At 36.6% G+C, this 27,931-nt stretch overlaps 1 protein-coding gene and 2 long non-coding RNA genes across 5 annotated transcripts; 2 read left to right on the top strand and 1 right to left on the bottom strand.

Annotated features, from left to right (window-relative positions):
* The first annotated feature begins 383 nt into the window (after positions 1–383).
* On the top strand, positions 384–7,228 carry LOC144425115 (uncharacterized). The gene is made up of 2 exons (XR_013477273.1): positions 384–3,996; positions 5,488–7,228. It is a non-coding gene; the product is annotated as an uncharacterized LOC144425115 (long non-coding RNA).
* Positions 7,229–12,282: 5,054 nt separating this feature from the next.
* On the top strand, positions 12,283–14,745 carry LOC144425153 (uncharacterized). Of its 3 annotated transcripts, none has more exons than XR_013477321.1 (4): positions 12,283–12,452; positions 13,078–13,172; positions 13,875–14,097; positions 14,557–14,745. It is a non-coding gene; the product is annotated as an uncharacterized LOC144425153 (long non-coding RNA). The 3 variants fall into 3 exon arrangements; XR_013477320.1 differs by having other exon boundaries at positions 14,605–14,745; XR_013477319.1 differs by having other exon boundaries at positions 13,875–14,745.
* A 1,584-nt stretch (positions 14,746–16,329) lies between these two features.
* On the bottom strand, positions 16,330–24,874 carry LOC120328926 (protein unc-93 homolog A-like). The gene is made up of 9 exons (XM_039395515.2): positions 24,720–24,874; positions 24,409–24,603; positions 21,592–21,767; positions 21,210–21,368; positions 20,562–20,636; positions 19,500–19,584; positions 18,910–19,115; positions 18,365–18,599; positions 16,330–18,157 (listed from the first exon to the last, which is right to left on the bottom strand). Exons 1-9 carry the CDS (start codon positions 24,814–24,816, stop codon positions 17,952–17,954), a joined length of 1,434 nt encoding a protein of 477 aa, XP_039251449.2. The 5' UTR covers positions 24,817–24,874; the 3' UTR covers positions 16,330–17,951.
* Positions 24,875–27,931: the final 3,057 nt, after the last annotated feature.

A 27,931-nucleotide genomic window follows, 5' to 3' on the forward strand; every position in this document is an offset into this window, starting at 1 on the left:
GGAAGAATTAATAATCACAAAAACAGCCGTCATAGATGAACGTCAGTGTGCGACACGCAAAACGAATCACGGCGTCGTAAGTTCTACGCAGCGACGTTATCACGCGTCACTGATCACGCAGACATTTCTCTCTCACGACGAAGTGACGCAAAGCGAAAAGTGGCCATCCGAAGTTATAAACATTTGGAATACAGATCGGCAGGCAAATAAAGTCAATAATTTGAATGAAAAAAAGTATTGATTGATATGAAACCGAGTTTATCGCGAGGAGAAAGGCTTCAATGTATTATATTCCAAGTTTGGCTTCAATTGAACCATAAACGGCGGAGAAATTGTTCATAATATAGTGAAATCATCCGAAGTTACCTGCTTTTACGGTACCGTAGTGAGTACGGTACCGGTATGTGGCCCATTACATCATTAATCTGTTAATGCTAATCCAGTCCTTGACGGCATGGGCAGCGTAGAGAATGGCAGTAGACAGAAAATGAGAGATTTTACATTCTTCTGGTTCAAATTAGGCTACTCTGGCAATTGTTTTGGTGGTAATTACAAGGACAGTACTGCAGTACGGTACCGGTACCGTACCAAGACTTGGACTTTTAATTAATATGGTAACGGTAGACTACCGGTACGGTACCGTATCATTGGACTACGGTACCGGTATGCCTTCGCGGTGGAATTATTGTGTGGCAAGATGTAGGCACGAACACGGTATGTCAAATTGGGACTGGTAACATTGCAGCATTGTGTGGAGCAAGCGATAAACTAAAAAGTGAAACTGCTAAGGCCATTTGACTGTTTGAGTGAACTCCGCAGACCTAAGCAAAAAGTTAATATGCATTCTAACCATTTGATATATTTAATTGCTGAATTGTCTCAAATTAGCAGTGGTGTGGCTCATCATGCTAAGCCTGTGAGCGGAATAAGCTTGGCATCGCACCTCTTATTACTTACACTATGTCAGTCTGTGTAGGTTCGCAGGGTAAATGTGGAGATTGTTAGGAATACGCTCGTCACCCCATGGTTATGTGCGAGAGGATTACTGGACTCCTGTCGCAGTTGGGTGGTTCACATAACTGCTGGTCGGTTACAGCTTCCTCCACCATCTGGTCCATTATCTCTCTCCTGGGATAGATATGTAGATCCTATCGTTAATCCGAGCGAGACACATGTCATGTCAATTAACTGTAGTAAAAGCCCCGAACTTCCAATTCCATTATAAAATTTGATCGTAAATGACATTAAGTCTATAATGACTACTTGAAACTCTGTCAAGTATTTTGATATAATTTCAGATATGAAGATTAAGGTTATCTAGTCTTCAGGGATATTGCTGCAATGACTGAAGTGAGTCTATTTGTGCCAGAAAGGGGATCAAGAACTTTATAGTTTGCACTTTCAACAAGAGAGCGATGCTCAAATATATGGACATGCAGCCTGAGCGAAGCAGTAGTCCAGCTTACCTTTGACGGTTCGCTAAACACTAGAACAGGGGTCGGGAACCCATGGCTCACGAGCCATATATGGCTCTTTTGGTGACGGCATATGGCTCCCAGGAAAATCTATTATTCTAAGATTAAGCTTACTATTGTTACTAGACATCAAACTATTTTATGGCCAAATTTGGCAAAAAATTCCCAATACGTTTGACAACGCGGGACCAGCGCATGTCTATGTTATGTAAGAGAATTACCAGACAGGCATTGTGACAAAACATGGGGATTCTGGAACATATATTGTGACATCACAAAGCGATAGAGTTTTAAAATACTACGGAGATTCCTAAACGAAAAAGTATCGTAGATTTCAACTTGGGCTGCATGTGAGCAACCGTTCAAGGCCCGCAGCGACAACATGCAGCATCAGAAGTCACATTAAATGTATATTGACATGGAATGTGTTGACTTTTGAGTAAACCTTTCAGGCCTGATTAAGTGAAGAAATGTTATATGGCTCGCACGGAAATGCAATTGAAAATATGTATATTGTAGGGCTCTCTTGACCAAAAAGGTTCCCGACCCCTGCACTAGAAGCACCAATGTTCGCTGACCTCGTGACTCGCTGCGCACGATGAACCGCCACATGGTGGCAATTTTTGATGAGGTCATAGCACAAAAGAAATGAATTCCATGCAGCTCTCAGAAATATTGGAAATACATGAAAGTAATAGCCTTCAGGCAAATCAATCTTAAACCATTGAAAATTTCAAAGCAATTCGTCCAGTAATCAACAAGAAAAGCGGTTTTTCAATATGTGTCAAAGAACAACAACATAATAACAAAACGATCCATAGGTCCACTACATGCCCACAAATGAATTGTGACATGGGACTTGATATAGTTTTATCTCCAAAACTATCTTTGTACTTCAAAACTGTGTTTTGAAGTTGATGACCGGCTCACATACTCTACTGTGTATTGGTTCAATCTGCAAATATTCTGAAACTTGAGAATGTTTATGAATTTGAAGTGCTGAAACTTACGTTTCAGTTCAGATTTGGTATCATTGCTGATCATTGCTTCGGACAACTCATTAAAAAGTAATAATAATCGTTCAGCAGACGGAGGTTCCTATTTTGTTATAGTTAACTTTACCCTGGTACAAAAATGTATTGAAGATACTTTCTAACACAATAGCTTCGTGTAGTATTTCACAAGTTCTTGGAATATGATTATGTTCAAATTTCATAAAGGAACCATTCTAATCTAGTAATATTTAATATTTATTCAGCATTTTAGCTTATAAGGCAAATGTTAAATGAGAAATTAGATACTTGTTATTTGTAAAGGGCATGTAAAACAATAAACTTTAGTGTATGTTTGCTAATCCATGTTAGTAAGAGTTGTTTATTTGCCATAATTGCTTCTATTAAAATAATAATCCTATTTTTGTTAATGTAACTTGGATCAATCATAAAAATCACTCTCATTGTTAATCTTGTTTTATAGTTTATTTATTGCTACTGTTTTTTATGCAAACTGTATTCCAATTGTTGCATCCAAGGTTATCCATCCAGCTAATCTAAACATTTTTATGACAGATCAACTTTTTCATAGATTTCACCTAATAGCACATAGGCAGCCCTATAGTTATCATTTTATTTACACAAACATTTGAAAGAGTGCAGTCTCCTGGTCTGATCCTTTACTGCCACGAATATTTTATCATTTCGACTTGCTACTAGTATGCAATCTCACTTACTTTTGTGATTTCCATTTTCGTGTCTTGAAGACATTCTCATAAAATTCAGTTCCTAACCCTACCTAAGATCACTGAGATCACACAATCGCTGAGTTTGAATACCTTTATATGTTTAATAGGTGCTCCCGTGTGTGCATCCCGTCCCAGCATGTGCACCAAGATGGCACACAGCCTGAACATAGTATGTTTACCATGTTAGGGTTATCAGGTTGTACGCCATCTCAGTGCACATACTACAGGAGCGTCATTTAATAACCTAATAGCTCTATTTGTGCTACTGTTCAAATTAATGTCACTGACTTCAACTTGTGTACACAAATTCCAAATATTTATTTTTTTGCTTCAAATAACGTGCAACATACTAAATTGTATTTGTTTGAGATTCATTTTTCCAAGATACAGAATTATGTTTTAATTTGCTTTCAGTATTTTTTGCCAATTATTAAACACTATTTATGGGGACTGTAGCATTTGTGTACACGATATTATATACTTTGTCTAGTCCTTGTTTGTTTTGAAGTCAATCAATAAGATCTGATTTCATTCATGAATCATAACCACTTTGTACTAATGCATTGTCTGCAATCCTAAAATAACAATTTCTCTGCTACTACTCCATACTGTGTTATTTTGTTCTTGTTATAAGATAAACTTGTTATTTATGTGGGTGGGTGCATATCGACACCTCAAAACCAAACAGTGCTAAGTCCACTTTTCCAAAAAATGACATTTTTCAATGGCTGATTTTCCTGGACTTAGCTCTACATTTTGGTCTATTTGCCTTATCTCTAGGTGCTCTAGACTAGATCAGGGGTTCTCAAACTTTTGGTGTTGCGGAGCCCTTGAAAAGGTTGACTATTATTCACGGAGCCCCAAAAGAAATGTTAAAATTGTTACTTTCCGATTAATATTCCTGAGTAAGTTAAAAGTACTTTACTCAATTTAAATACTAAACCCTTTTAATAGGGTTAATACAAGTCATAAATAAATCTAAATTTTAAAGATAAATTGTATATACTAAAGCTGTAAATTTGACACATGACAAACATATTAATAAATTAGGGGTCGAATATTTTCCCCTTTCACATTTTTGGAAGACTTAAAAGGCCGTTAATAACGTGCGCGATTGCATTTTGTTCAAATCGCCGATTGTTTTCGTCAGCATGGCGTGCTTTTAAACCTCAAACATCTTTACGCCGGTGTTTATTCTCCCTAAATCAAAAATTTCCTTCGGCATATACATGTATTGTTCCACAATGACGACGATAATTGCTTATTTGTTCTCGTGGGGAATTATGAGTTCAATGTGAAAAACATGTTACCAAATCATAATCATCGGCGACGAAATTCTAAAAATAATAGTTAATAAAGAGGTAAATCCTAGTCAAATTTCTTGATTAAAAAGCGGCATTCTGAAATATTAGAAATAAAACTTAAAATGGAAAATAAGACTATAAGTTTTGTTTCGGCAGACTCACGTCAGAATAAAAACGCTTTTATAGGCATTGTAAATCAAAAAAATTTGGTGTTATGTTAGGTTTTCTTCGGTTATTCATCGTGGTAAATGCGAAATTGAAACACAGTCAATCAAGCGCGCGATATATCATTTTTCCACTCTGAAACTACCGACGGAGCCGCATGCACTAAAATAAATTTCAATCGTTCGTATTTTTCCAAGACCTTGTGATTTTTCAAACGGCGATATCTTGCTTAAAAATAATCTCGAGTGCGAAAGAACAAATCAAGTTTAACAAATCCCAAGATCGCAAAAATACGACTCCAATTTATTTATAGTTAGCAGTTCATCACGCAGTTTATGTTATTCTAGAATAGTATACTTTCATTTTAGTAATTCTAAAAGTAATCTCGAATCGACCGTGAGTAACGATGAGCACAATTAAATTATTACGACAAGACACTTTAAATACTCTCATCGGTCATGAATTGAATATTTTACGCAACAGAAATCTCGTTATCCGTTTTTTTTAATCGCCAAGAATGTTGCGCGTAAATTTCCGATTCCAAATTTGAACCTCCTCCCTCTTTAGAATCCTGGCTGCGCTCCTGCTTATGAATAATGTCATTTTTTAAGTCCGCCTCTTTGCCATATCTCGAGGCTATATTGCTGTCAAATTTTATCAAAGCTGTTATTGCTTCTAGGAACAGTTTTAAATTAGCCAAGTCAGTATTTTGAAAAATAATCGAATAGCTCGCGGAGCCCCTGGGTTTCTTTCGCGGAGCCCTGGGGCTCCGTACGGAGCACTTTGAGAACCTATGCTCTAGATCTCAAGACAGCTATGGACATAACCCTGCTTTTTTTAGGGCATTTGAGAACTAAACAGAGCTGTGTCTACTATAGTGGACTTAGCTCTGGATAACTGCATTGTAAGTTGGGGCTAAGTCCATTTTTTGGACATAGCTCCTCTCAAAAAATATAATACAAAGCGCTAAGTCCATACCAGCCTCTATAATAACATAATGAAGGGGCCCTAAGTCCAATAAAATTGTTTCTGGTCCAGAAAATTGAGAGCCAAAAAGGGTTAAGTCCAAAAAAAAAAAACCAAAAAAAAATTGGGGCGGAGCACAAATTTTTTTATACCATCTAAATATGGCCTTAATTGTAACTTTGGTGGACCATAAAAACTAGACATCCTTGATGTAAGGTATTAGAGAAATAAAAAAAAGAAACAAAAAAAAAACGTTTTTTGCGTTTTTCTCAAAACTAGAAAAATGGACTTAGCCCAATTTGGATTTCATGCGTCGATATGCTGTTATATATATTCTATAATGAAGTTCCTGATTACTTTCTGTAGCAAAAGTTTTCAGTGTGTAATCTTGAAATCTTGCAGTGAAAATATGTCTTCCCCCAGATAATGTCCTAGCATTTACTAAGTCCTTTGGTTAAGTTCATGTTTTAATATGCCAAACTATGCATGGAAACACAATGTAATTGTGTGACAACATTTCGAATCAATATGATATACTGGTGTTATATGCTTTCATTATTATAAAATATTGTAAATTAATTTCTCAATAATGTAATAATTTTTTATTGGTTGGATATCCCAATTTTTGTGTTCACATTTTGAACCTTACTGTAAATGATGTAGGATTTCCCATTTTGCATTTATACCCGATATCTTTATAGCATCATGTCATCTCAAATTATGTGCTTCATGTTATCTCAAATGTCATCTCTTTATTTCCGTTTACGACTTCTTTCTTGCGCGCATGTATGAATAAACATGCATGGTTCACTAACATTTGCATGTTTTCTCATGAATGTCCTGCTTGTAATTTTCTTAAAAGCAGAATGAAAAACTATTGTAATTTATAATTTAACATTGGTGTTCTTTCTTCTATTTTTATTAATTCCCTGTAATCAGGGAAATGCTGATGCTGACACTATTGCTGATACTAAGCACTCCAATTAGCATTTAACCCTCACTCTCTATGCCTTCCAATGTCATATATTTCTTGTTGCTTGTGAACACTATTTTTTCAAAAACGGAAATATTCAATTCATCACTTTCATTAGGTGCTGTATATATGATTCATTCTGGCCATTTGAAGGAATATACGCTCACTCTCATGTCAGTGCGCTTTCGTTTCTATAATATAAAGCTTTCAAAATCATATCATATTACATGAGCCAACTTTAATGTTGCTCAATTTTGAAATGATTGATGATGATGATTTTTTTAAACCTACTTAGTTACAACAACTAGACCATTATAGTTACTTTTTAATGCCTTATACCTTACTTTGAGTCATTCACCATTTACATATCTTGAGTAACCAATGCCATTACCTCAAATTTGAAAATACCATAAAACCTACGATCTCTGGTCGTTCTTAGAGCATCGATTCACGGGCTTGTCAAACTCTCTGGTCATTTAGTTCAGGGACATTTAATTCATCCCTACATATATACCGTTCAATATGTTTTCAATGTTAGTCTAGTCTTGGAAAGTTTTGAGATTGTTTTTATCGTGGAAAACTGAATAAAATGAAATAAAGAGGCCTCCTCATTCACTGTTTTTATCGTGGAAAACTGAAAATGAAATGGAGAGTTTATAACGCCTCTTCAATCACGTAGTCGTTAGAGGGTTGTGATTAGAGTGGTAGTGACTTCAACGTGGCAGAAAGCCAATCTAAAAATGCAATTCTCATACAGTGAAATCCCGTTTCAAAGCTCTTTTGAAACCACGGGAATATTTACCGTAGTCCGTAGCGTTGGAACATATTTCGGTAATTAGTATTACACAAATTACATAAAATCAAGTACAAGATATTACCTTAGTCCTTCAACGTCAAAGATTAGGAGTCTAACGGAAAAATTGCGGTAGCGGGTTTACCTACGAGTGGCCAATACCGAATAGTTCACTGTTTCGAATACATTTGAAGTTCAAAAAACGCTTATCTATAATATGCGAAAGAATTTGCATGCAATAAACAATGGAATAACTGGCTATATTACCAGGCATTTCATATTCACAGATTACTGCGATATATATTTTAGAATAGTAACGCTTTTATTTTTTCACAAGTCGACGTAATCATGAGTTAGTTACGTTAACAGATTTAAATTAATATGGCAAGGCATTTGAAATAGTGGTATCGGTCATGGATTTGAACATTTGGCGCAACACAAAATCATCCTGGTAAAAAGTTCATACTTTCAAATACCAACCATTATTCAAATTATTTGCCAAAAAGCGGGATAAAGTATTAATTATTTTTCCGACTTGGGACAATTTTTCCAAGAGTCTTAAAATACGAATCAAAAATTAATTATATTCAGGCGCTTTACCACACATTTTAAGCCCACAAATTGCCGTTGTATTTTGGGGTAATAATACTTTTATTATTTTGTGAATACAAAAATACGAATCAGCAATTAATTATATTCAGGCACTTCACCACACATTTTAAGCCCACAAATTGCCGTTGTATTTTGGAGTAATAATACTTTTATTATTTTGTGAATACGAAAATACGAATCAGCAATTAATTATATTCGGGCACTTTACCACACATTTTAAGTCCGTGTAGTGTATTTTTGAGTAATACTATTTTGTGAATACGAATCAGAAATTAATTATATTCTGGCACCTTGCCACACATTTTAAGTCCACAAATTCCAGTAGATTTCAGAGTAATAATACTTTTATTATTCAGTAAATCCGAAAATAGGAATCAAAAATGAATAATATCGGGCAGTTCACTACACATTTTATGCTCACAAATTGTCGTCGCAACCATAAGTTAAGTTAAACAAAACTAAATTAATAACGCATAATAATTTTATATGCTAGTATCGGTCATGGATATAAATAATTTGCACAACAGAAAATCATCCCAGTAAAAAGTCGAAACTTTCAAATATCATTATCAAAATTATTTGCCATAAAGCGGGAAAAAGTATTGATTATTTCCTCTAATAAATCGACTTGTTTTCCGACTTGCGACAATTTATTGGGTATCATAACAATTACGACATTGAATAATCTTCAATTTCTTGACGTAATGGAAATGAATGTGTAAAATCGTTTGAAGATTCCCGCAAAAACGAAAAACCGTGTTTACGATGAAAAGAGACTATATATTATTCGAAAATCAGCCGAAAATGTATTCGAATATTTGATTCGTTTTGGACAATCCTATTTACGAACCACAGTCTTCTTTTCTACAATACAACAATAATTTTCGACCCAATTCTTTAAAAAGGTTCGCCATTCCTGCTAGACTAACCCATCAAATTGCGTGTTCCCTGACTACTACATGAAACATTAGCGTTTTCTGACCATCAAATGTTTGAGATTGTTTTGTAAAGTTCTAAAACAATTAGATTGAAACTTTTCAGTTGCAGATTAGTAGTAATTTGACTCCAGTGTAAATGTCGAATATTCAGGGAAGTATTTCACTAGCTTTATTTCGCTAAATGTCCGTACAATTATAGAGACCCTGCTCAGCGCAGAATGTTTTCAAAACATTTCGCCTATAAGTTTTTGAAAGTATAATTTCATTTGATTTCAATTGAAAATCTAGAAAGGCTTTTTTTATCTTATACTCACCAGAACAAATATTACAATCATTAGATATGAATATGGAACGTATTACTAGCTCAAAATTAATCCCTCATCAAACGCATTTGAACGCGAAATAACGGTGCACGAAACTACGCCAGTTATAAGCACTATTAAATATTAAACAATGCGGATATATATAGCACCAAGGTCTAACCCACTTTATTCCAAACAGCACGGAAAATTTGTCGCAAATGCGTCTTTCCTTGGAATTCAATTGCAACAGAGAACAAGACTTGCGTTACACGTAACACATTAATTTATAAGTTGCTCCTTCGCTATCCAGTAAGACATGGGTTGGATTCTGTACCAGGTAATGGTAATTATGTTCCTCAAGAAGTAAAGCATGCAAGAAGATTCCTAAAAAGTCAAACTAGTCTTCGACATTTTCTCTCTGAAAAACGATAAAATGGATGAATTTGGTGGTTTCCAACATTTTGTGTTGAAATCTTCTATTAGTTGGTTTTTGAACTGTTTATACCAAAATCCCTATGTTTAATTACCTTGCCTTTTGTAGATTCTTTGCCAGTGTTATACAAAAGTCGCATTTTCATTTTTACGCAGTTCAAATAGTTTGTCGCGTTTTCATGAATAATATTATACAAAAGTGAGTAATACTACAACGTATATTCCTATTGAAAGACTCTCCTCTAGATAGGAATTCACCCAATATCATAAAAATCATTTTATAGCATAATATATCGAACACATCTTTACATCAAAAGGTTATATTCAAATTATAAAACCAATTAACTTCGAAAGAAATTTTGAGAATTGAAATTAACGAAACACGGAGAATGAACTCTTCATGCAGTGTGAGCGTGAATTATGCCAAAAATATTTTAAAGCAAAACAGGATTCTTCTACATATATACTTGAGCAATTTAAAATATTTGTAATTGAAAAGAATTGTTTAATAACAGTATTTGGAATAGAAATATCGCAGGCTTCGGGGTGGTGTAAAAAATTGTAGGGACAATAATACCAGGGAAAAATTGAAATTTCCATGACGAAAGAGATAAAACATATGACCTCATAAATGATGGCACGATCCACAATGCTATGCCAGCCAATGCAGACCTCTTGAAATATGCGCAACAAGCTGGCGCATAACCTGAACTCAGGTTGTGTACCAGGTTAGGGTTCAGGTGGTGCGACATCTTGGTGCGCATACTTCAGGAGTACCCAAAACTTGATGAGAGAAACGTAATAATATATCAAACATTAAAAGATTGTATTAAAATTATTAATCAGAAAAATATAAAAAAAATGTTCAAGACTTGATGAGAAAAATGTAATAATATATAAAACATTAAAATTAATCATAAAATAAAGACACGATGGACAATACCTTTCAAATGAATTTCAAAATGTGAAACACTGATCAGATTAGTTCCTTAAATTTGACAATGTTCGTTTCCAAATCTGACACGCATTTCGCCATCCTTAACATGACACCCGTCAACCCACTGCCCTATTTCCCCTCCTTAATCTGACACGCATCGACCATATTTCATCATCTCTAACCTGACAGGAATCGACCATATTTCGCCACCCCCAATTTGACACGCTTCGTCCGCATTTCGCCATCCCTAATCTGTCACGCTTCGACCGTATTTTGCCATCCCTAACCTGCCACGCTTCGACCGTATTTCGGCATCCCTAATCTGCCACCACGCTTCGACCGCATTTTGCCATCCCTAATCTGCCACGTTTCGACCGTATTTCGCCATCCCTAATCTGCCACCACGCTTCGACCGCATTTTGCCATCCCTAATCTGCCACCACGCTTTGACCGCATTTTGCCATCCCTAATCTGCCACGCTTCGACCGCATTTCGCCATCCCTAATCTGCCACGCTTCGACCCCATTTCGCCATCCCATTTTGACACTCATCGAGTGTCGTTTTCCAAGCCCGAATTTGACAGGTACTAATCCATTTCATCAGCCCCAAATCTAAACACTTTGGCCATATTTCTTTGTAATTTTGAGGCAATTGTTTATTGTTATCTGTATACTAAACAGCGCATTATGACAGTCGATTTGGCAAAAACTGACAGCCATCGACCGCATTTTGCCATCCCTAATCTGCCACCACGCTTCGACCGCATTTTGCCATCCCTAATCTGCCACCATTCGACCGTATTTCGCCATCCCTAATCTGCCACGCTTCGACCGCATTTTGCCATCCCCAATTTGTCTTTTCGTCCCTATTTCGCCATCCCTAATCTGCCACCTTTCGACCGTATTTCGCCATCCCTATTTTGCCATCCCCAATATGACTTTTATGCTACCAACCCTCCTCAGTGAAACAGCCACCTTTCCATCTCCCATTACAATAAGAGTCTTCGTGCAGTTGCAGGCATACCAGTACCCGTTAACCGCATTGAGGTGGTTAACCGCCGTCGCATGGCGAGTGGTCCATGGCGAGGAGGGCCATTATAGAATTAAGCCATCATACAGTTTTTCCTCTCCTCGAGGCTACTATCAGTAGCAACAACAGGAGGGAAAATTGAAAATCCCAACTTATCGAACGTACGGTCAGAAGGTACAGTACCGTACCGGTAGAACCAACATCGATGCAGGGAGAACCAAAGCGTATATATAATATAAGCGAATCAACGCTCAGACATGAACGCCATCAGTAATCAGTAATCAGTAATTTATTTTATCACCAAGAAATACACACTGTACATACAGAACGAGATAAGAAAAGAGAGGAAAATAATGCATTTCAGGGTGAAAGGGGACGCGATAAACCAGCATTGGTTATCGAGCAACGACACCTATGAATAGTCTAACATTGGGTTATACAAGAACAAAAATCGAACTAAATACAGTACTAAAGTGAGGAGTCGGACGCCAAAATACTAACATTGGCAGAAATATGTTTAAAAAGACCGGATATTTCCGGACTCACTAAGCAAACGACTCCGAACGCCGACTGGCAGATAACCATGACAACTAGTCTACGGCACAAATACGTCTAAGTGACTGGAGCACCATATTGCAAGCTGAGTTGGACGGTACCGGCACTGTGCTGATGCATGGTTCATAAAGGCTGGGGACGAATTTGTACACGAGGATAATATGAAGAGAGAAAAAAGAATAAAATGTATCTACAGGTTTGGGCAACGGATTAAGAGATCACTAAACCAGGTAATTGCATTGAGTTACATTACTTACAAATAGTCATTTTGTGTGGCATAAATATAACTAATTTCAGAATTTTAAATCACAACGGTTTTGAAGTGCGATCGAATAGGTCATGTAGAATATAGAAATCATTGATTAAAAAAATGTATATAGTCTACACAACTGTTCAACAGTTCAATAGGACGGTTCATGCAGAATTTATGTCAATAAATTACATAAATTTAAAGTCACAGCAGTACAATAGCCTACTATGATAAAGCAATTCATGCAGAATATATAAGTCACTCAATTATAAAAATGGAAAATTCACAGAATTACAAACATATAAAATAAATATACTAATAGTATGGGTCAGTCGGACAGCTGATTAACATAATCCCATTTTGGCCTAGACTGTGCTGTCAAATCTACTGGAACCAGAATCCTGGCATATGCTGGCTCTAATTTTTGAGACATTTTGTTTTTTGAAAAAGCGTAAATGTACCTCCACATATATCTGTGAGGGCATAAGTGAGTCAGTATATTAACAATATATATCAATAAAAGTATTTTAAGTAGATATCCGAAAAATTTGCCAAATAAACATTGATAATTCCATTTATTAAGAATAGTAAAATGTTCATTACAGGTTACTTGGACTCGAGGACTGTGGATCAAGTCGAGTAAACTCATTGTATGATCAAGTAATCCTGGAGAATTCACTTTGCAAATTCAACTGGACCGGTAGGTGGAAATCATGAGTTTTTTATACTCTATTTTGAAAGTGGCATAAGAAGAATCACGTAGGGTTTGGGGTAGGTTATTCCAAATTCGCACACCTATGAATTTGATGGACTTTTGGGATTTGGCAAGTGAGAAGCGAGGAACAAAGTAGTTTTGCCTTGTTGAAGAACGAGTGTTATGTTCATGCACTGAACTTAGCGAGACAAAATAATTGTCAAAAGCTGCTGGTAATTGATTGTTTTGAAATTGATGCATAATTTTTGAGATTTCTAGTTTATGGATGTCAGTCAATTTAAGCACTCTAGTTTTATGGTATGAATAATTTAAATTCGAACGATATGGACTGAGTTGTAGAGCCCCAAGCAGCTATGGCATATTGTATATGAGATTGAAAAAGTGCAAAGTAAACGGTTCTCAAGGTGGAATTTTGTAAATAATTTTTTAGCTTTCCTAAAATCCCTACGGATCTTGACAGTTTTCTATGGATTTCAGTGGTGTGTGTATTCCATTTTAACTGACTATCAATGTGGAGCCCAAGATATTTATAAGACGAGACTATTTCCAATTCGGAGCCTTTAATTTTTATTGAAAAATTCATATGTCTAATGCGAGAGTTTGGACTGAATAACATGACTTTAGATTTATCTATATTTACTGTAAGTTTATTGCATGTCATCCAGTCATGTATTTTATTTATTTCAGTGTTCACCTTATTTTGTAATGTGGTCAAATCTGTCGCACTGGCAAGCAGACAAGCGTCATCAGCAAATAATTTGCTCAAAAGATTTGAGCTGTTAGATAAGTCATTTATGAAATTCAGAAACGCAAGAGGTCCAAGTACAGATCCTTGCACAATTCCACAATGAATGGGCATCATTGGAGATCTATTGGAACCCAATTCAACATATTGGAATCTATTGGCCAGGTAATCACATAGTAATTTGCCCGCGGTACCTCTGAAACCGTAATGTGCTAACTTATGAGTAAGGATACTGTGATTCACTGTATCGAAAGCTTTTTTAAGATCTAAAAAAGTGCAGCAGACGAACTCGCCTTTGTCTATTTTATCATAAATGTATGAAGTAACGTCAAGAATAGCATGACTTGTTGAGTGACTAGTCTGAAATCCAAATTGACTTTTGTCGATTAGGTTAAATTTGGTACAAAAACTGATCATTCTAGTATGCAATAATTTTTCCAAAATAATGCCAATAGAAGATAAGACAGAAATTGGTCTATAATTTGAGGGATTATTTTTGTTGCCATTTTTAAATATTGGTATAACTCTGGCTATCTTTAAAGACGAAGGAAATATTCCTAAACGGAAAGAATTATTGAATAAAAGACTTAGTGCTGGTGAAATAATATCACCAACTATTTTCAGGAAGTAAGAGGAGATGCCATCGTGACCAACTGCTTTGCCCTTTTTCAGATTCTTAATGGTATGAAAAACTTCCGATGGTGTTGTTTGCTCGAGGAAAAAAGAATTCTTCAGAGGAGTACCCAAGAATTCCATAAAAGATTTTGAGCTATATGGGATTTTGTCTGCAAGCTTCTTTCCTATAGTCGAGAAGAATTTGTGCTTCTTGTGTGCCATCTTTGTGCCATCTTGTGCTTATTGTTCTCGGCAATTTAACACGGCGCCTTATGAGAAGTTCCAACACAATTATTGAAACATACCTAATATTTTCACTAATAGTTTAGGTAGAAAAATTTTGAAGGTCGCGTTTTGAAGTAGAATCTTGGCCGAACATGGTTATATCCTTTCATGTTGGCCAAATTACATTTATAGTACATTAAATTGTTTGTGAAGACAAGTTATACCGGTTCCGAGTTGCTTCCGAAGTAAATTAGCCATTCTAATCGTCATAATTAACCATTTGACAATGGCGTTCCTTATGACGTCACAGATGAAAAGTTGTATTTATTTGTCGAAATTACCGGCCAACCCAACTTTGCTTCAATGGCCGTTTCTATTTTCTGATTAACATACTTCGTCTGTCAAGCTCAATAATGCCCTACTGCTCAGCTCCAAGCTGCGCTAGAAGAACAAATGATATTGTAGGATTGTTGCGGAGACATTTTACAGCCTCAAATTGGCGTATCACTCTCAAATCTTTAAAAAAATGACCAAAAATGGTTCTACGCTTTGTTTGTGGTCAAATTTAACACATTAGATAGTTTTTTGTTCCTAATTGCGTTATATATTTAGATAGCATATATCTTGAAGTTCAAAATCCACCCTTCGGTTTCATTCTAGCCTTTATAACAGCGGACTTATTCGATTCGGTACAACAACACGACGAAAATTTCCCATAAGACTCCATTGTTTCGCATTCCCCAAATATGGCACAAGATGGCGTCTATGAACTTGCATACCATTAGGCAAGTTGTTAGCCGGCCGTTGGGGAGAACAACAACAAGAAACAAACATTATTACGACGTGCTATCTAGTGGATGTTTGCCGAGGTCATGCCTTCCAAAGTGAAGACATTAGGGTATACTGTGGTGTAGGTCATAGGATTTGCATATTTATCCCGGGGGAGAAGAAAGCCGTTGAGAAAGCTTAGCCATATGGCGAACCACGGCCTCTCGCACTTACCATTCCATGCCGGGTATGGCATTAGCTAGTTTTTTTTTTTTCAGAAGCATGGACTTGGTGACGGAGAAAGCCCTAACCGACCCGCGCTTAGCAGGATTATCCACACCGCCGCACCACTGTGATGCCTTCGGCGTATTTCCATGAACGCAAATGACGCATTGAATTCAATCCGTTTATTACACCTTATCTCATATCCTTATAAACAGACACAGATTTTTTCTATTAAGTGCTTCAAATGAGGGAATGTTCTCAAATACTATTTTGTGACGGACACTCTCAGATCTATAAATGCACCGTTTACCCACTTTACATATACTGTATGTAGAAATGAGAGTTTACCGATCTAACCAGTTTTTTGAGGAAGATATATAAAGCCTTTGGTTATTTTGAAATTGATTCCCGAGAAATACCGTGGTATTTTTCGGTATCTTTTCTCGTGTTTGGATTTGTCATGTCGCTTTAAATTATATTCTTTCGTGACAGATATTACTTGAAAACACACCAGATACTGTGGTTAAACGTTTTTGTGGGTGAGAAAATACGTTTCCTCACAGTTCACCTCGGTCACGTTTTTACACTCATTGAATGATGAATTGTTATATTTGACTAATTTTGTTACTTGTACTCTACCCCCTCGTAGCGTAGGGGGCGCTGCTCGATAACCTTACTGGTTTATCGCGTCTACTTTCACACTAAAATTCATTTGTATATCTTTTCAAGTTTGTTTGAGTTGGGACTCTGAACCCAGTAAAAAAAAACTAGACCGTCTGACGTTAAGTCAGCTCTGCGGTTCGTTACTGATGTCACATGGCCAACGCTTGAAAAGAGAGGAGTGTTTTTACCGAAAATAAAGGCACATAACGTCTCTCCAAATGAGGAGTTACTTGACGCGAGATTAAGGTACAATATTTAGTTAAAAAACGCGACCCAACTTGGTCCACAAAACAATCCATTCTCCTTTGTATCGATCACAGGACGTCATTCCCATATTGGCACTGTCGTGGCGTTTATAAATACAACATTGAATTTTCGTGTTTCCAACCAGCATGAATCCCGACATCGGGATTAGGAAAAGAGCTATTTCCAGTTGATATAGTTTAAAAATAATTCAAAAATATTCTGCCAATAAATACAAATAGCTGCCAATGATTTACTGCATGCTAAAATTGTTCTGCGGGCCGTGGTTTGGACCACCCTGAGTTAGAGTATCCAAGCCAAACGTCTTACTCCGAATACATGAGCAAACAGATTTTTAGAATTGTACAAGATGTCATGTTCAAGTTAGGTAAATTAGTGAATACAATTTGCTTGCTGCTTACTAAGATTTGTGATGGTGTCATAAGTGTTTGTGGGTACCATGCGAGCACTCGTATATCAAGAAATCGATGACTGAAATGCGGAACGACATTCTAGATCACTTTTTGGGCCGAATAATTCATCTTGCAACTCACCATCTAATTTTTGAATAGAATTAAAAAATGAAACACTTTAGCGACGCCGCTACCATGGAGGTTTTTTAGCTATGATATAATAGTGCCTAAAACTTGGGATTTTATTTGTTATCATTAAGCCGCCCAAAGTACGCCAGAATATAAATAATTTATTAAATCAAATTACACGCATCTGAAGAATCTTTAAGCATGGATGTTTTTCGAAAATGGATTACTTTGTTTATTTCCCTAACACTATGCAATCAGCAATAAATCTACGATGACGTAATGATGGTAATTTATAAAGTCCCCCGGACAGATATTCAAACATGGTCAATCAAACTTTGGCTCGTTTTCGTGTTATTAGTCAGTTTTCAGCTGTGTTTCTATAAAATTAGTCGTAATTTAATTGTCATTATGTCTTCCTAAGAGCTTGAGTTTAGTCGCAGTAATCAAAAATTTGCGAGTGCAGTTGCAAGTATTTTGTGGCGTCTAGAACTGCCGCAAAATCATGGCTGGATTCCCAAACCACACAATTTCACTTCTTGTTTAGAAACATCATACACCAAACCGATCACCCCAGAATCGTTGACATCAGAGGAATAGTTCTTTGCAAACATCGGAAAAATAAAATCGGATCCGCCATAACTTATTTTTTATCCAGAAAAATAGTATCCTGTAATAGTGCCTTGATATTCCCGTTGTAGAACTTATTTCTTCGTATTTCGTGATTGTACTGTAATTCTTTTATGGCAGTTTATCTCTGTTTAGAAGAACCTTTGCAATTGACCAGCATAAAGTAGCGATTATGGTCAATGATATATTGATGTATATTTTCACACTGACACAAAGTGGAATACTCCAGGCAGTATTGATAACTATTCCCAGAAAGTGCAATAGCACTTGTATGGTAAACCCAGTGTCCTTATCTGGCGAATGAGCTGCCGTTACCACTGCAAATAAATGAATAAGTCGTTAAATTTACACCCTTTGTTTATTTGTTGAACACGAAGAGAGACATAATTATGTATCGATTTGCTAAATTCTAGCAGCGTGGAAAACCGTTTTCTTCGCTACTAACTTATTAGTCGATTGCGAAAGTTCATGTTAAGGGTTTTGAATGCGACCGGTCAGTAGTATAAATATGAAGTTGTACTCACAGAATGAGATGTTACGTCTGATGCCATGTGTAATTCCAAAAGTAACCGACAAAATGTATGAAACGAATTTAGTAGAAACTGTTGGTCTCCATAACAACGAACAAGTATAGTTGATCAAATCGTAAACCAATCCCACAGTGAATATAACTGGTAAACCTATAGTCTTCGAATTTTTCGAAATAACTAGAGATGTTGCGAATGACATTATATCAACAATAGCAGTACATATTCCAACCTTAAATTGATGCGTAACAGGTTATTTATTCAGTCACTATCAAATTTGTAGTACCACTTTGCATTAAATATGTGCACGTCAAAACTTATTTTATCACACATTGATGTTCGAAAAGTTATGTAAAACGGTCTTTCTTCAAAATTTGGCTGCGTTCGATAACAAATTGTTGCGTCTTACAAATAATTGGTAACCATTTCAATTTTGACATCATTTACGTTGTGTCGTAATATTTTATTAGTCAATGTTCTGCATATTTTCATGCCGAACGGCGTCTCATTTCAAGAAATTTGAAGTAAAATATGCCACAAACCTTATCGACTCCAACAACGCAAGACACAAATGCCCTGTTATGTTCCGTCCAAATATACGCTATTGTTATACCGAATAGCAACTTCACAGGCCAAGTCAAAAGTTCTTGCAAAGACATGGCATATTTGAATCTTTTTTTGATACTGGACAATAAATCGCTACTTTCATCTGTTAGCAATGGCTGTGTCATCGATGGAATGTTCTCTACTGAAAAACAAAACGAAATCCGCGCTGCCGTATAATTAATTTACAAGCAGATTTTGATTTACATCAGTTTTATTATATTACGTTACTGCTCGTTGCTTACTTATTTGCGTAAGTAAACCTCGGATGGATTTTTCTGAGATTTTCTCTCCGGGAAAATTTCAAATACAAACATACAAGAACCTTGTATATTCACACACTAATTTTTCGACTTGTTTTCGCAATCAAATCTAGTGCTAAAGTAAAAGGTTGCAGTTTTGAATCTTTCCTCTTCTGAAGTTAAAGCTTGACGACGATCGGTTTGGACAAAGCAACAAAACTCAAATATTATTTGAACAATATACCTTTTTAGCAACCCTTTCTATGGCCATGATTAATTTAAAATACCCTGTTCAGTCGCATAGCTTGTGCCTTTAATAAAAAAGTAATGAATGGCAGCTCCAACAATATGCATCAAGACATGGACAACAAGTAGGGGAAGGTGGGGTACGTTGGGACATGGGGCACAGTGGAAAATCAGCTATTACACTGATACTATATCCGCAATCCTGTCCGCGGCTCGATGTTCCAATCCGCCCTTAGGTGAGTTACAACGTCCCCGCGTACGGACAACGGACGGGTAGAGCGGCGCAAGCTATGGGGTGAAATTGGTTTTGGGAGGTTGAAAAAAAAATTTCACCGTTCCAGTTTTTTCTTTTTTTTAGTTTAGCCTTTCCAACGAGACAAACCATCGTTTGATATTCTTTAGCGTCAGCCCACTGTAAAATATTCCTAACGTTAGCGAGTGGCTGTGCCTTCCGAATTTTGCCGTGGGATGGTCTGAAAATATTTGTTTCCTATGGGGAACAATGGACCGGGGTTCAGTGGGACATGCTCTACAGGGCACAATTCGACAGTGTTTGATACAATAAGTGCTTAGAGACTTAGAGATGCGTTATATTTTGTGTAATATAATGGTTTCTTTCGACCCATGGCCCAATATGGAATATATTCCAGAATCAATAATATTTCCAGATTTAGATTCGAGGAAGGAAATAATCAAATTTTTTTGCAAAATGTTTTGTCAAAATATCTGAACTATTTCAGTTGAACATTGATTTTGAAAATATTAAATCTTCAAATTCGAAGTCTCCCCGTACTTTAGACGATTATGCTGATTAATTGCTTATTTTTAAGGGCATACTTCGTTGAATTTTGACAGACTGACCCATTGTGCCCCAGGGTCTGTCCGATTGTGCCCCACAAGTGGGGTACAGTGGGACACTTGACAGACGTTTTTCAAAGCATTTTGGTAGTAAGATGTGTGTCGCAAGGGAATTTCTTTGTTGCTGAATAAAAACTACATTTACCCCTCTATGCATTAGTCCCGCAAACTTAAGAGAATATGCAGAATTAACGGCTCAAAATATGCAAAAGAAAAAAAGTGTCCCAACCTTCCCCACTTTCCCCTAGAACCTGTAGCAATGTTTGATCCGGTATCAGCACGGAAAATTTGCCAGACGTCTTACGAAATGAGTACTCAATCTAAAAAATTGTTTAAATCAATGCCACGTTCAGGTGTAAATCTGGAAAATTGTCAATAGCCACACAGAACTATAAAAACCAACCATTTTGTTACGCGTTGAAAAAGGCTGTGCAAGTTTTTACACTGTTGTTTACAATAAGAACTAAAATCTACAATATAATAATATGATAATACGCAATTACTAAATAAGCATTGATATATATTTGCCTAGATGAAGACAACAACTCTGTGATTTTGTCGACAAAGTGAAAAATGTCAACAGCAAACGCAACGAATAATAAATCTCAAATGGGAGTTCAAAACAACTTTTTATGCCAGGAGAGTTGTTTCGATTTAGTGACCGTATGGTCCTTCCAACCTCCTATCAATTCCGTTGTTAGTCGATTTATTCTTCTTTTACCTATCGAATGTTGTTGTTTGTGTTTGATTTATTGGCTAATGACTGGATGATGAATAAACTTCTATCTATCTATCTATCATGACAAGGCGTATTACAGCATTATAATACATTCGTGTAATCGGAGAACATGGGTCATTCCATCGAAACACCTAAAAAATTTGAGACTACTCACCGGACAATCCCTCGCCCCGCATGTCAACAGGTGGTCAGACGTTATATTATACGAAAGAAAAGTACTGCTGTGATTTGAGCCCCCATCAACAAAGTTACCAATGTATCGTGCAATGTTATTCCAGTCAAGTATCATTTGCGTCACAATATTTGTGAATACCTGGTGTATAAGCGACCCGAAATGTTAAAATACCTTTTTCTTCTGGCTGTGAAACTGCACAGAAAGATGGTGGATCAAATTTTGAAAGCATTATTCTCACATTTGCGGAAAATCTTTTAACTGATCAGAATTTTAATTATATAAGAATTTCTAATTATTTGTAATGGTAATATTGATAATCATCCAAATTCTGTCGTTAAACCTAACTTTTACAATGACCTACTTGTGCCAGAGACAATATCGCAAGAAACATCCCAAAGTACTTTTGTGAAGATGAATCTACGTCTTGATGCATATCAGCATTGGATGCAATACTTTGAATTATCACGGAACATCCAACCCAAGCACAGGACATTCCTATGCCAGCAAAGAATGCCGTAGAATACATTGTGTACCAAACTGAACAAAACAACATAGGGGAAAGTGGGGAAGGTTGGGACACTTTTTTTCTTTTGCATATTTTGAGCCGTTAGTTCTGCATATTATCTTAAGTTTGCGGGACTAATGCATAGAGGGGTAAATGTAGTTTTTACTCAGCAACAAAGAAATTCCCTTGCGACATACATCTTACCACCAAAATGCTTTGAAAAACGTCTGTCAAGTGTCCCACTGTACCCCACTTGTGGGGCACAATCGGACAGACCCTGGGGCACAATGGGTCAGTCTGTCAAAATTCAACGAAGTATGTCCTTAAAAATAAGCAATTAATCAGCATAATCGTCTAAAGTACGGGGAGACTTCGGATTTGAAGATTTAATATTTTTAAAATCAATGTTCAACTGAAATAGTTCAGATATTTTGACAAAACATTTTGCAAAAAAATTTGATTATTTCCTTCCTCGAATCTAAATCTGGAAATATTATTGATTCTCGAATATATTCCATATTGGGCCACGGGTCGAAAGAAACCATTATATTACACAAAATATAACGCATCTCTAAGTCTCTAAGCACTTATTGTATCAAACACTGTCGAATTGTGCCCTGTAGAGCATGTCCCACTGAACCCCGGTCCATTGTTCCCCATAGGAAACAAATATTTTCAGACCATCCCACGGCAAAATTCGGAAGGCACAGCCACTCGCTAACGTTAGGAATATTTTACAGTGGACTGCCGCTAAAGAATATCAGACGATGGTTTGTCTCGTTGGAAAGGCTAAACTAAAAAAAAGAAAAAACTGCAACGGTGAAATTTTTTTTTCAACCTCCCAAAACCAATTTCACCCCATAGCTTGCGCCGCTCTACCCGTCCGTTGTCCGTTCGCGGGGACGTTGTAACTCACCGAAGGGCGGATTGGAACATTGAGCCGCGGACAGGATTGCGGATATAGTATCAGTGTGATAGCTGATTTTCCACTGTGCCCCATGTCCCAACGTACCCCACCTTCCCCTACTGTATATATTAATCCTTATTATTGAACGGTTATAAATTCACTGACGAACGACATAACGCGACCTAAATTCTCGATTTATACGCAGGCTGCAAGCAAGGTTTGTTCGAGTCCCGGTAGAAGACATTTAATAAGTTGATTTATAATCAAAGAAAGCATTGCACATATCGGCTAAAACATTGAATTCGGTTGCAATGGTCGAGAATTTGACAGCACTAGCATTTATTTTATTAAATCCACGTTTTATTCAATGCCGTATCCACCAAAAATGGCGCCCGTGGTGAAGTTTAAAAATGCGCCCTTTTGATCGATGACTGAAAATTTATAACGACTGCTGTTGAATTGAGATACATGTACGCTTTTATTTAAGTAAAAATCTGAGTTTTAATCATTTCCAATTTTAAATTATTTTAATGGAACATTTTACGAATAAAACTTTTGCGACCTTTTCTAAAGTGCACCCATGACTGCCATACTTTAGATACGCTACTGGTTGCATTTAAATCAAACAATCCAATGTGAGAAGGAGAAGGCCAAGTTATGATAAACGCAAAACCTTCGATTCATAGCTCAAAACTAAGTTTTTTTCAACACAAACCTTCAGGTTTTTGCGCCAACTTATCAGGGCTTTCGATATTTACCGCGTGGTGTTTGTGAAACGACCGCTTGTTACAGATGCTAAATGATAGGGTACACAAGATAGATTAAAAATGACCAGTATAATTTTTATTTTTACTGAACATGGCGAATAATACCGCCTCATACCTGACATTGGTATGATCCATTGGTAATTTGATCAACACTCATCTGTAATTAAGCACGAAGTGTACATATTGGATGGATCATATCAATCTCAGGTATGATGCATCAACATTCACCATTTTCATGTTCATTAAAAATATATCGTTTTGTTATTATTATGTTGTTGTTGTTGCTGGTATTTTTCTTCTTATCGTTATAAAAAAAATCGCCTTACTCATTAAATACTGGACCACGATTATCTATTTATCCCGAAGGAGAGGAAAACCGCTTATACGGCTCAATCATGAGGCGAACCACGTTCTCTTGTCCGGTTACCAGTTCATGTCGGGTTTGATATTAGTTAGCCAGTTATTTGTTTCGGAAGCATGGACTTGATGATAGAGGAAGCCGTAACTGACCAGCGGTTACGTGAACCACCCTACGACGAGGAGGAGTACAGTAATTCTCCCGCACATAAACACCCCACACGGGATTCGAACCTGCGAACCCATTCAGAGCAATTAGAGATGCTCTTCTTAACTCTTGGCACAATAAAATTTTCAGTGATTAAAGATTGTAGTTTTCGCCAGAAGGCTATTACTTTTATTTATCTCAAAACTTTCTGTGGGCTCTAGCGATTCATTTTTCACTTTCAAATTTTGTGTGATGACCTCTTCAAAATTAATGAAAATCATTTGTAGCGGTTCTGTGACCACTATCGTTCTACGCGGAAGTCGGAAGTTTTATGACCGTTCCGAACAGCAGATTAAATAAGTTACTGCATAAGGTAAGACAGACTACTGCTTCTCTTTGGCCCCTTTATCCTTATATTTCAGCATCGATTCAAGTTCTGATATCGATTTAGAAATAGAAGGTAGCCAGCAGCTCTCCGATATCATATAACCTACCTGGGTAAAAATTTGCCAAAGTTACGAAAATATTGAGTATTACTCCAATAATCAGAGCAACTTTCGGTCCATATCTTTGGAGTACAACAGGTACGACAATCAAGCTTCCAATGATTGCAGCTGTGGTTTTGACAAGAAGAGAGTTTGTGCCGATTCCACCTTTAACGTTCATGCTACTCTGTAAAGCCGCCAGACCTGAATAATATTTTTATTATATAATAAGTAGAAAATGTAGATGAATCACCATATATACTTCACTTCACAACTGTTTCGAAATTTACAAACTGTCAATATTATTATTTCTCTCTCACCGTTATCTGCTCCAATGGCGATGGCAAACCCTAATGCACACGGATAAAAGTTTCGTTCACTTCCAAATTCATTTTTACCGGAGTTGTTTATCTTCATTTTGTATTTGCGTGGAAAACCTTTTTCAAGCTGGTGATGTAATGTATAATTGACTACATTTAGCTGGGAAAAAGAAAAAAAAAATACAAATTTGGGGTACTCACGAAGTATGTGAACCAAGATGGCGGAACGTTTCCAATTTTCCTTATTTTAGCTCAAGTAAGAGTTCGAGGACTAGTCAAATGACTCCCGTAGTATTTGTACCTTCAATTATGGCCTAAGTAACCCTAACCTGGTATGCATACTACGCTCCGATGTCCGCCATATTGGTTCACATACTTTGGGAGTATACCCAAACATGAGTAACACAGACATACTAACAAAAGAATGATCAATAAGATTTATTAATGAGGAGTTTAGGATTTCTCTGTCAACACGGAGAACTACCGTATTTAATTTAATTTGGCACCGATGTGTTTCAGTTTACAAATATAATACACAAACAAAAAAGTCTGTGTGATTGCCGTCTCGTAAACTTTGTAACAGCACAACACCGTATTTAAACCTTTTCTAGTGAACTGCAGTGCGTATAACAAAGGGATACAAACACTTCAGCGGAGATGCTGCGATGATGGCATTGTTTTTCGAATCATAGCGATTTTTATAAATTCCATCAGTAGAAAACTATAGGCATATTGAAAGTTGGTTTCAATTTGTCCGGCGCATAGACTTAAATTGGTAAAAGCACCTCATACTTTCATGCAATACAACACCATATTTTAACAGACCTCACTTGTTCTTCACTAAGGATATAGAAACACGCGAACGTTAGTGCAAGAATGGTGACCGTACATTTGAACCCACGTACATTTGAGCCCATACATTTGCACCCGTATATCCGCGAGTTCATGAGGGTACTAAAATTCATGGGTTAGGGTCAGTATGGGTTCGAATATCCATAAAAAAACAAATTTCCATAGGTGCAATAGTATGCAGGTGCAATTTTCGTGGGTTCAAATTACGGGTTCAAATGTACGTGGGTTCAAATGTACTGGAACCTGAAAGAATAAGTACAAGTTAACTGGCTGGCAGTCGTATGCAGTTCTGACTTAAAAGTCTAACCCGCTGACGGTATAGCTAATATTCCAAGTATCTACACCAGCCACTATATTTAACCAGCCGTAATGGCTTTATAAATCAGTATCGATATTTAAAAAATATTCCGTTACCGCAACCATGCAACAATAAATGTTCACCTGTCATATATGACAATATATATACCAACGTACGTTACTTATCGATTTATTTTACAGAAGAGGAAATAGAACTACGCATCATTTCCTCCAACTTCAATATGAAGCAATTATGTCCTCATCATCATTAAATATAGTTATAGAACTTCATTGCAGATACGCTTCACTGATCTAATATCATGAATGTATTTTTTTTTTGTGAAATATAAACAAATCCATGGATCAAAAGTCTGGAAACTCTTTTCAGATGTTCACCGGAATGCAAATTCCAAATGACGAGTCAAAAGCACGGGAAAGAAAGAATCATAGAAAAAAGAGATTTTGTATACGCATCATGTATTTCAAACATAAAATGATTCCTAATGTCAGGTTCAAACTCTATACAACACCCATCCTCTATATGTTCAAACTCTATACGACACCATCCCCTATGTCGTATTGCAATGAATTATGTAGGCAAAGTCGACCCGGCTAGCTTGCGGTTTTATATACTGGGCGAGGGGTTGCTTTTTCGGTGTCAGCTACACAAAACGTGTACTTTCAATCAAGGCAGTATAATCGTAAATATATACTACTACTAGATGTCCAACTCCGCTCGCCGTATAATAAACAAACAAAGGCGAAGTTGCACCTCCAAGTGGCGGGCGTCACGGTTGGTTTTGTTCAGACTAGATGCTTAACGACGACGACGCTCCTGCATCACAGCTCGAAAACTAGCCCTGTTTATTGATGACTGATCGAAATATTTGCTGAAGGACGGAGAAATTCGATAAAAATGAACAAATAATTGTGAAAATGAAGACACGGTCTGTCTTGCAAATGACCAGGATGATGTGACAACTTCCTTGTCGAAAGGAAGCAAGGCATCAAAAATGCGATGCATTGCAAAAATGTCAGTCAGATGTAGGTAAAGTGGTGACGAAAATGAATACTTTGCACTTTATATAAAAAAAAAACGCTCAGTAGCACAGCATTTTGATCTCACTCCATCTCAAGTATTGTAGCTTTTACAGAAGTTTTTTCTCAACTTGACCTATAATCAGGGCTGCCACAACGTCCTTATTTTTAAAATTTGTCCTTACTTTGAAGGTCTTTGTTTTAGGAAATGTTTTTGTCCTTATTTCTAAGAAACATCTTTATTTTGACGTGTGTCCTTATTTTTAACCTTATAAATGAATACACCAGTAAATTAAACTTTGAATTTAGTTTAGATCTGGAACTTCATAAGTGATAAAATGAGTGAACGTAAAAAATTTGCTGTGATGATTATGAGAAAGAATTCAACGGCGTCGAACGAAATGAAGGGCCAGTGATTTGCGCACTGCAGCTTTTGTGAATGTGACAACAATCTGGAATGCATAGGTAGAGCAACAATGTCTGTTAATAATGCAACCCAGAAACACAAGGCTCTGCTCAAGAAATTAATCAAACCAATCTATAAATAACTTTTTTAAGAGTCGATTATTATACAAAGGCTATCTCAACACATGCAAGCAGCTGAAATTTATTTCCATCATCACATCATTGAACATCCGACACTTGATATAAAAAAAAAATATTTTCAAATAATTCATGAGCGAATACCTATTAAACAATGTAACTGAATGTCAAGATGTAACAACACTACTTGAGAAAGTATTCAAAACATTTGAGCAAATGTATACGCAACGTACTGCAGCCAAAATAATAACAACAAGATGGACAATAGGACTCATGGAATACGAAACCAATTGAAGAAACCCAGCAGCTATAACGAAGATTAAGATGTATGTGATTACAGTCAAGTTTCCGTACTCCTGAAGTATGCGTACCAAGAAAGGAGGACACTGAAACGTAGTATGTGTACCACGTTAGGGTTAGGCCAAAATGTCCTTATTTTAGTTCTATTACGAGTTCTGGAGTACCAAAGTTTTTTTCTCAAT

The sequence above is a fragment of the Styela clava genome, chromosome 7 (assembly GCF_964204865.1).
Source record: "Styela clava chromosome 7, kaStyClav1.hap1.2, whole genome shotgun sequence".
NCBI classification, from domain to species: domain Eukaryota; kingdom Metazoa; phylum Chordata; class Ascidiacea; order Stolidobranchia; family Styelidae; genus Styela; species Styela clava.

Bases quoted from the DNA above. Each gene is read 5' to 3' on its own strand.
- LOC120328926 (XM_039395515.2), bottom strand. From the start codon at position 24,816: ATGAAGATAAACAACTCCGGTAAAAATGAATTTGGAAGTGAACGAAAC. The intron at 24,604-24,719 runs GTGAGAGAGAAA...AATATTATTCAG, and splicing joins CGCCATTGGAGCAGATAACG to GTCTGGCGGCTTTACAGAGT. The intron at 18,158-18,364 runs GTGAGTACAACT...ATTTATTTGCAG, and splicing joins CAGACGTAACATCTCATTCT to TGGTAACGGCAGCTCATTCG.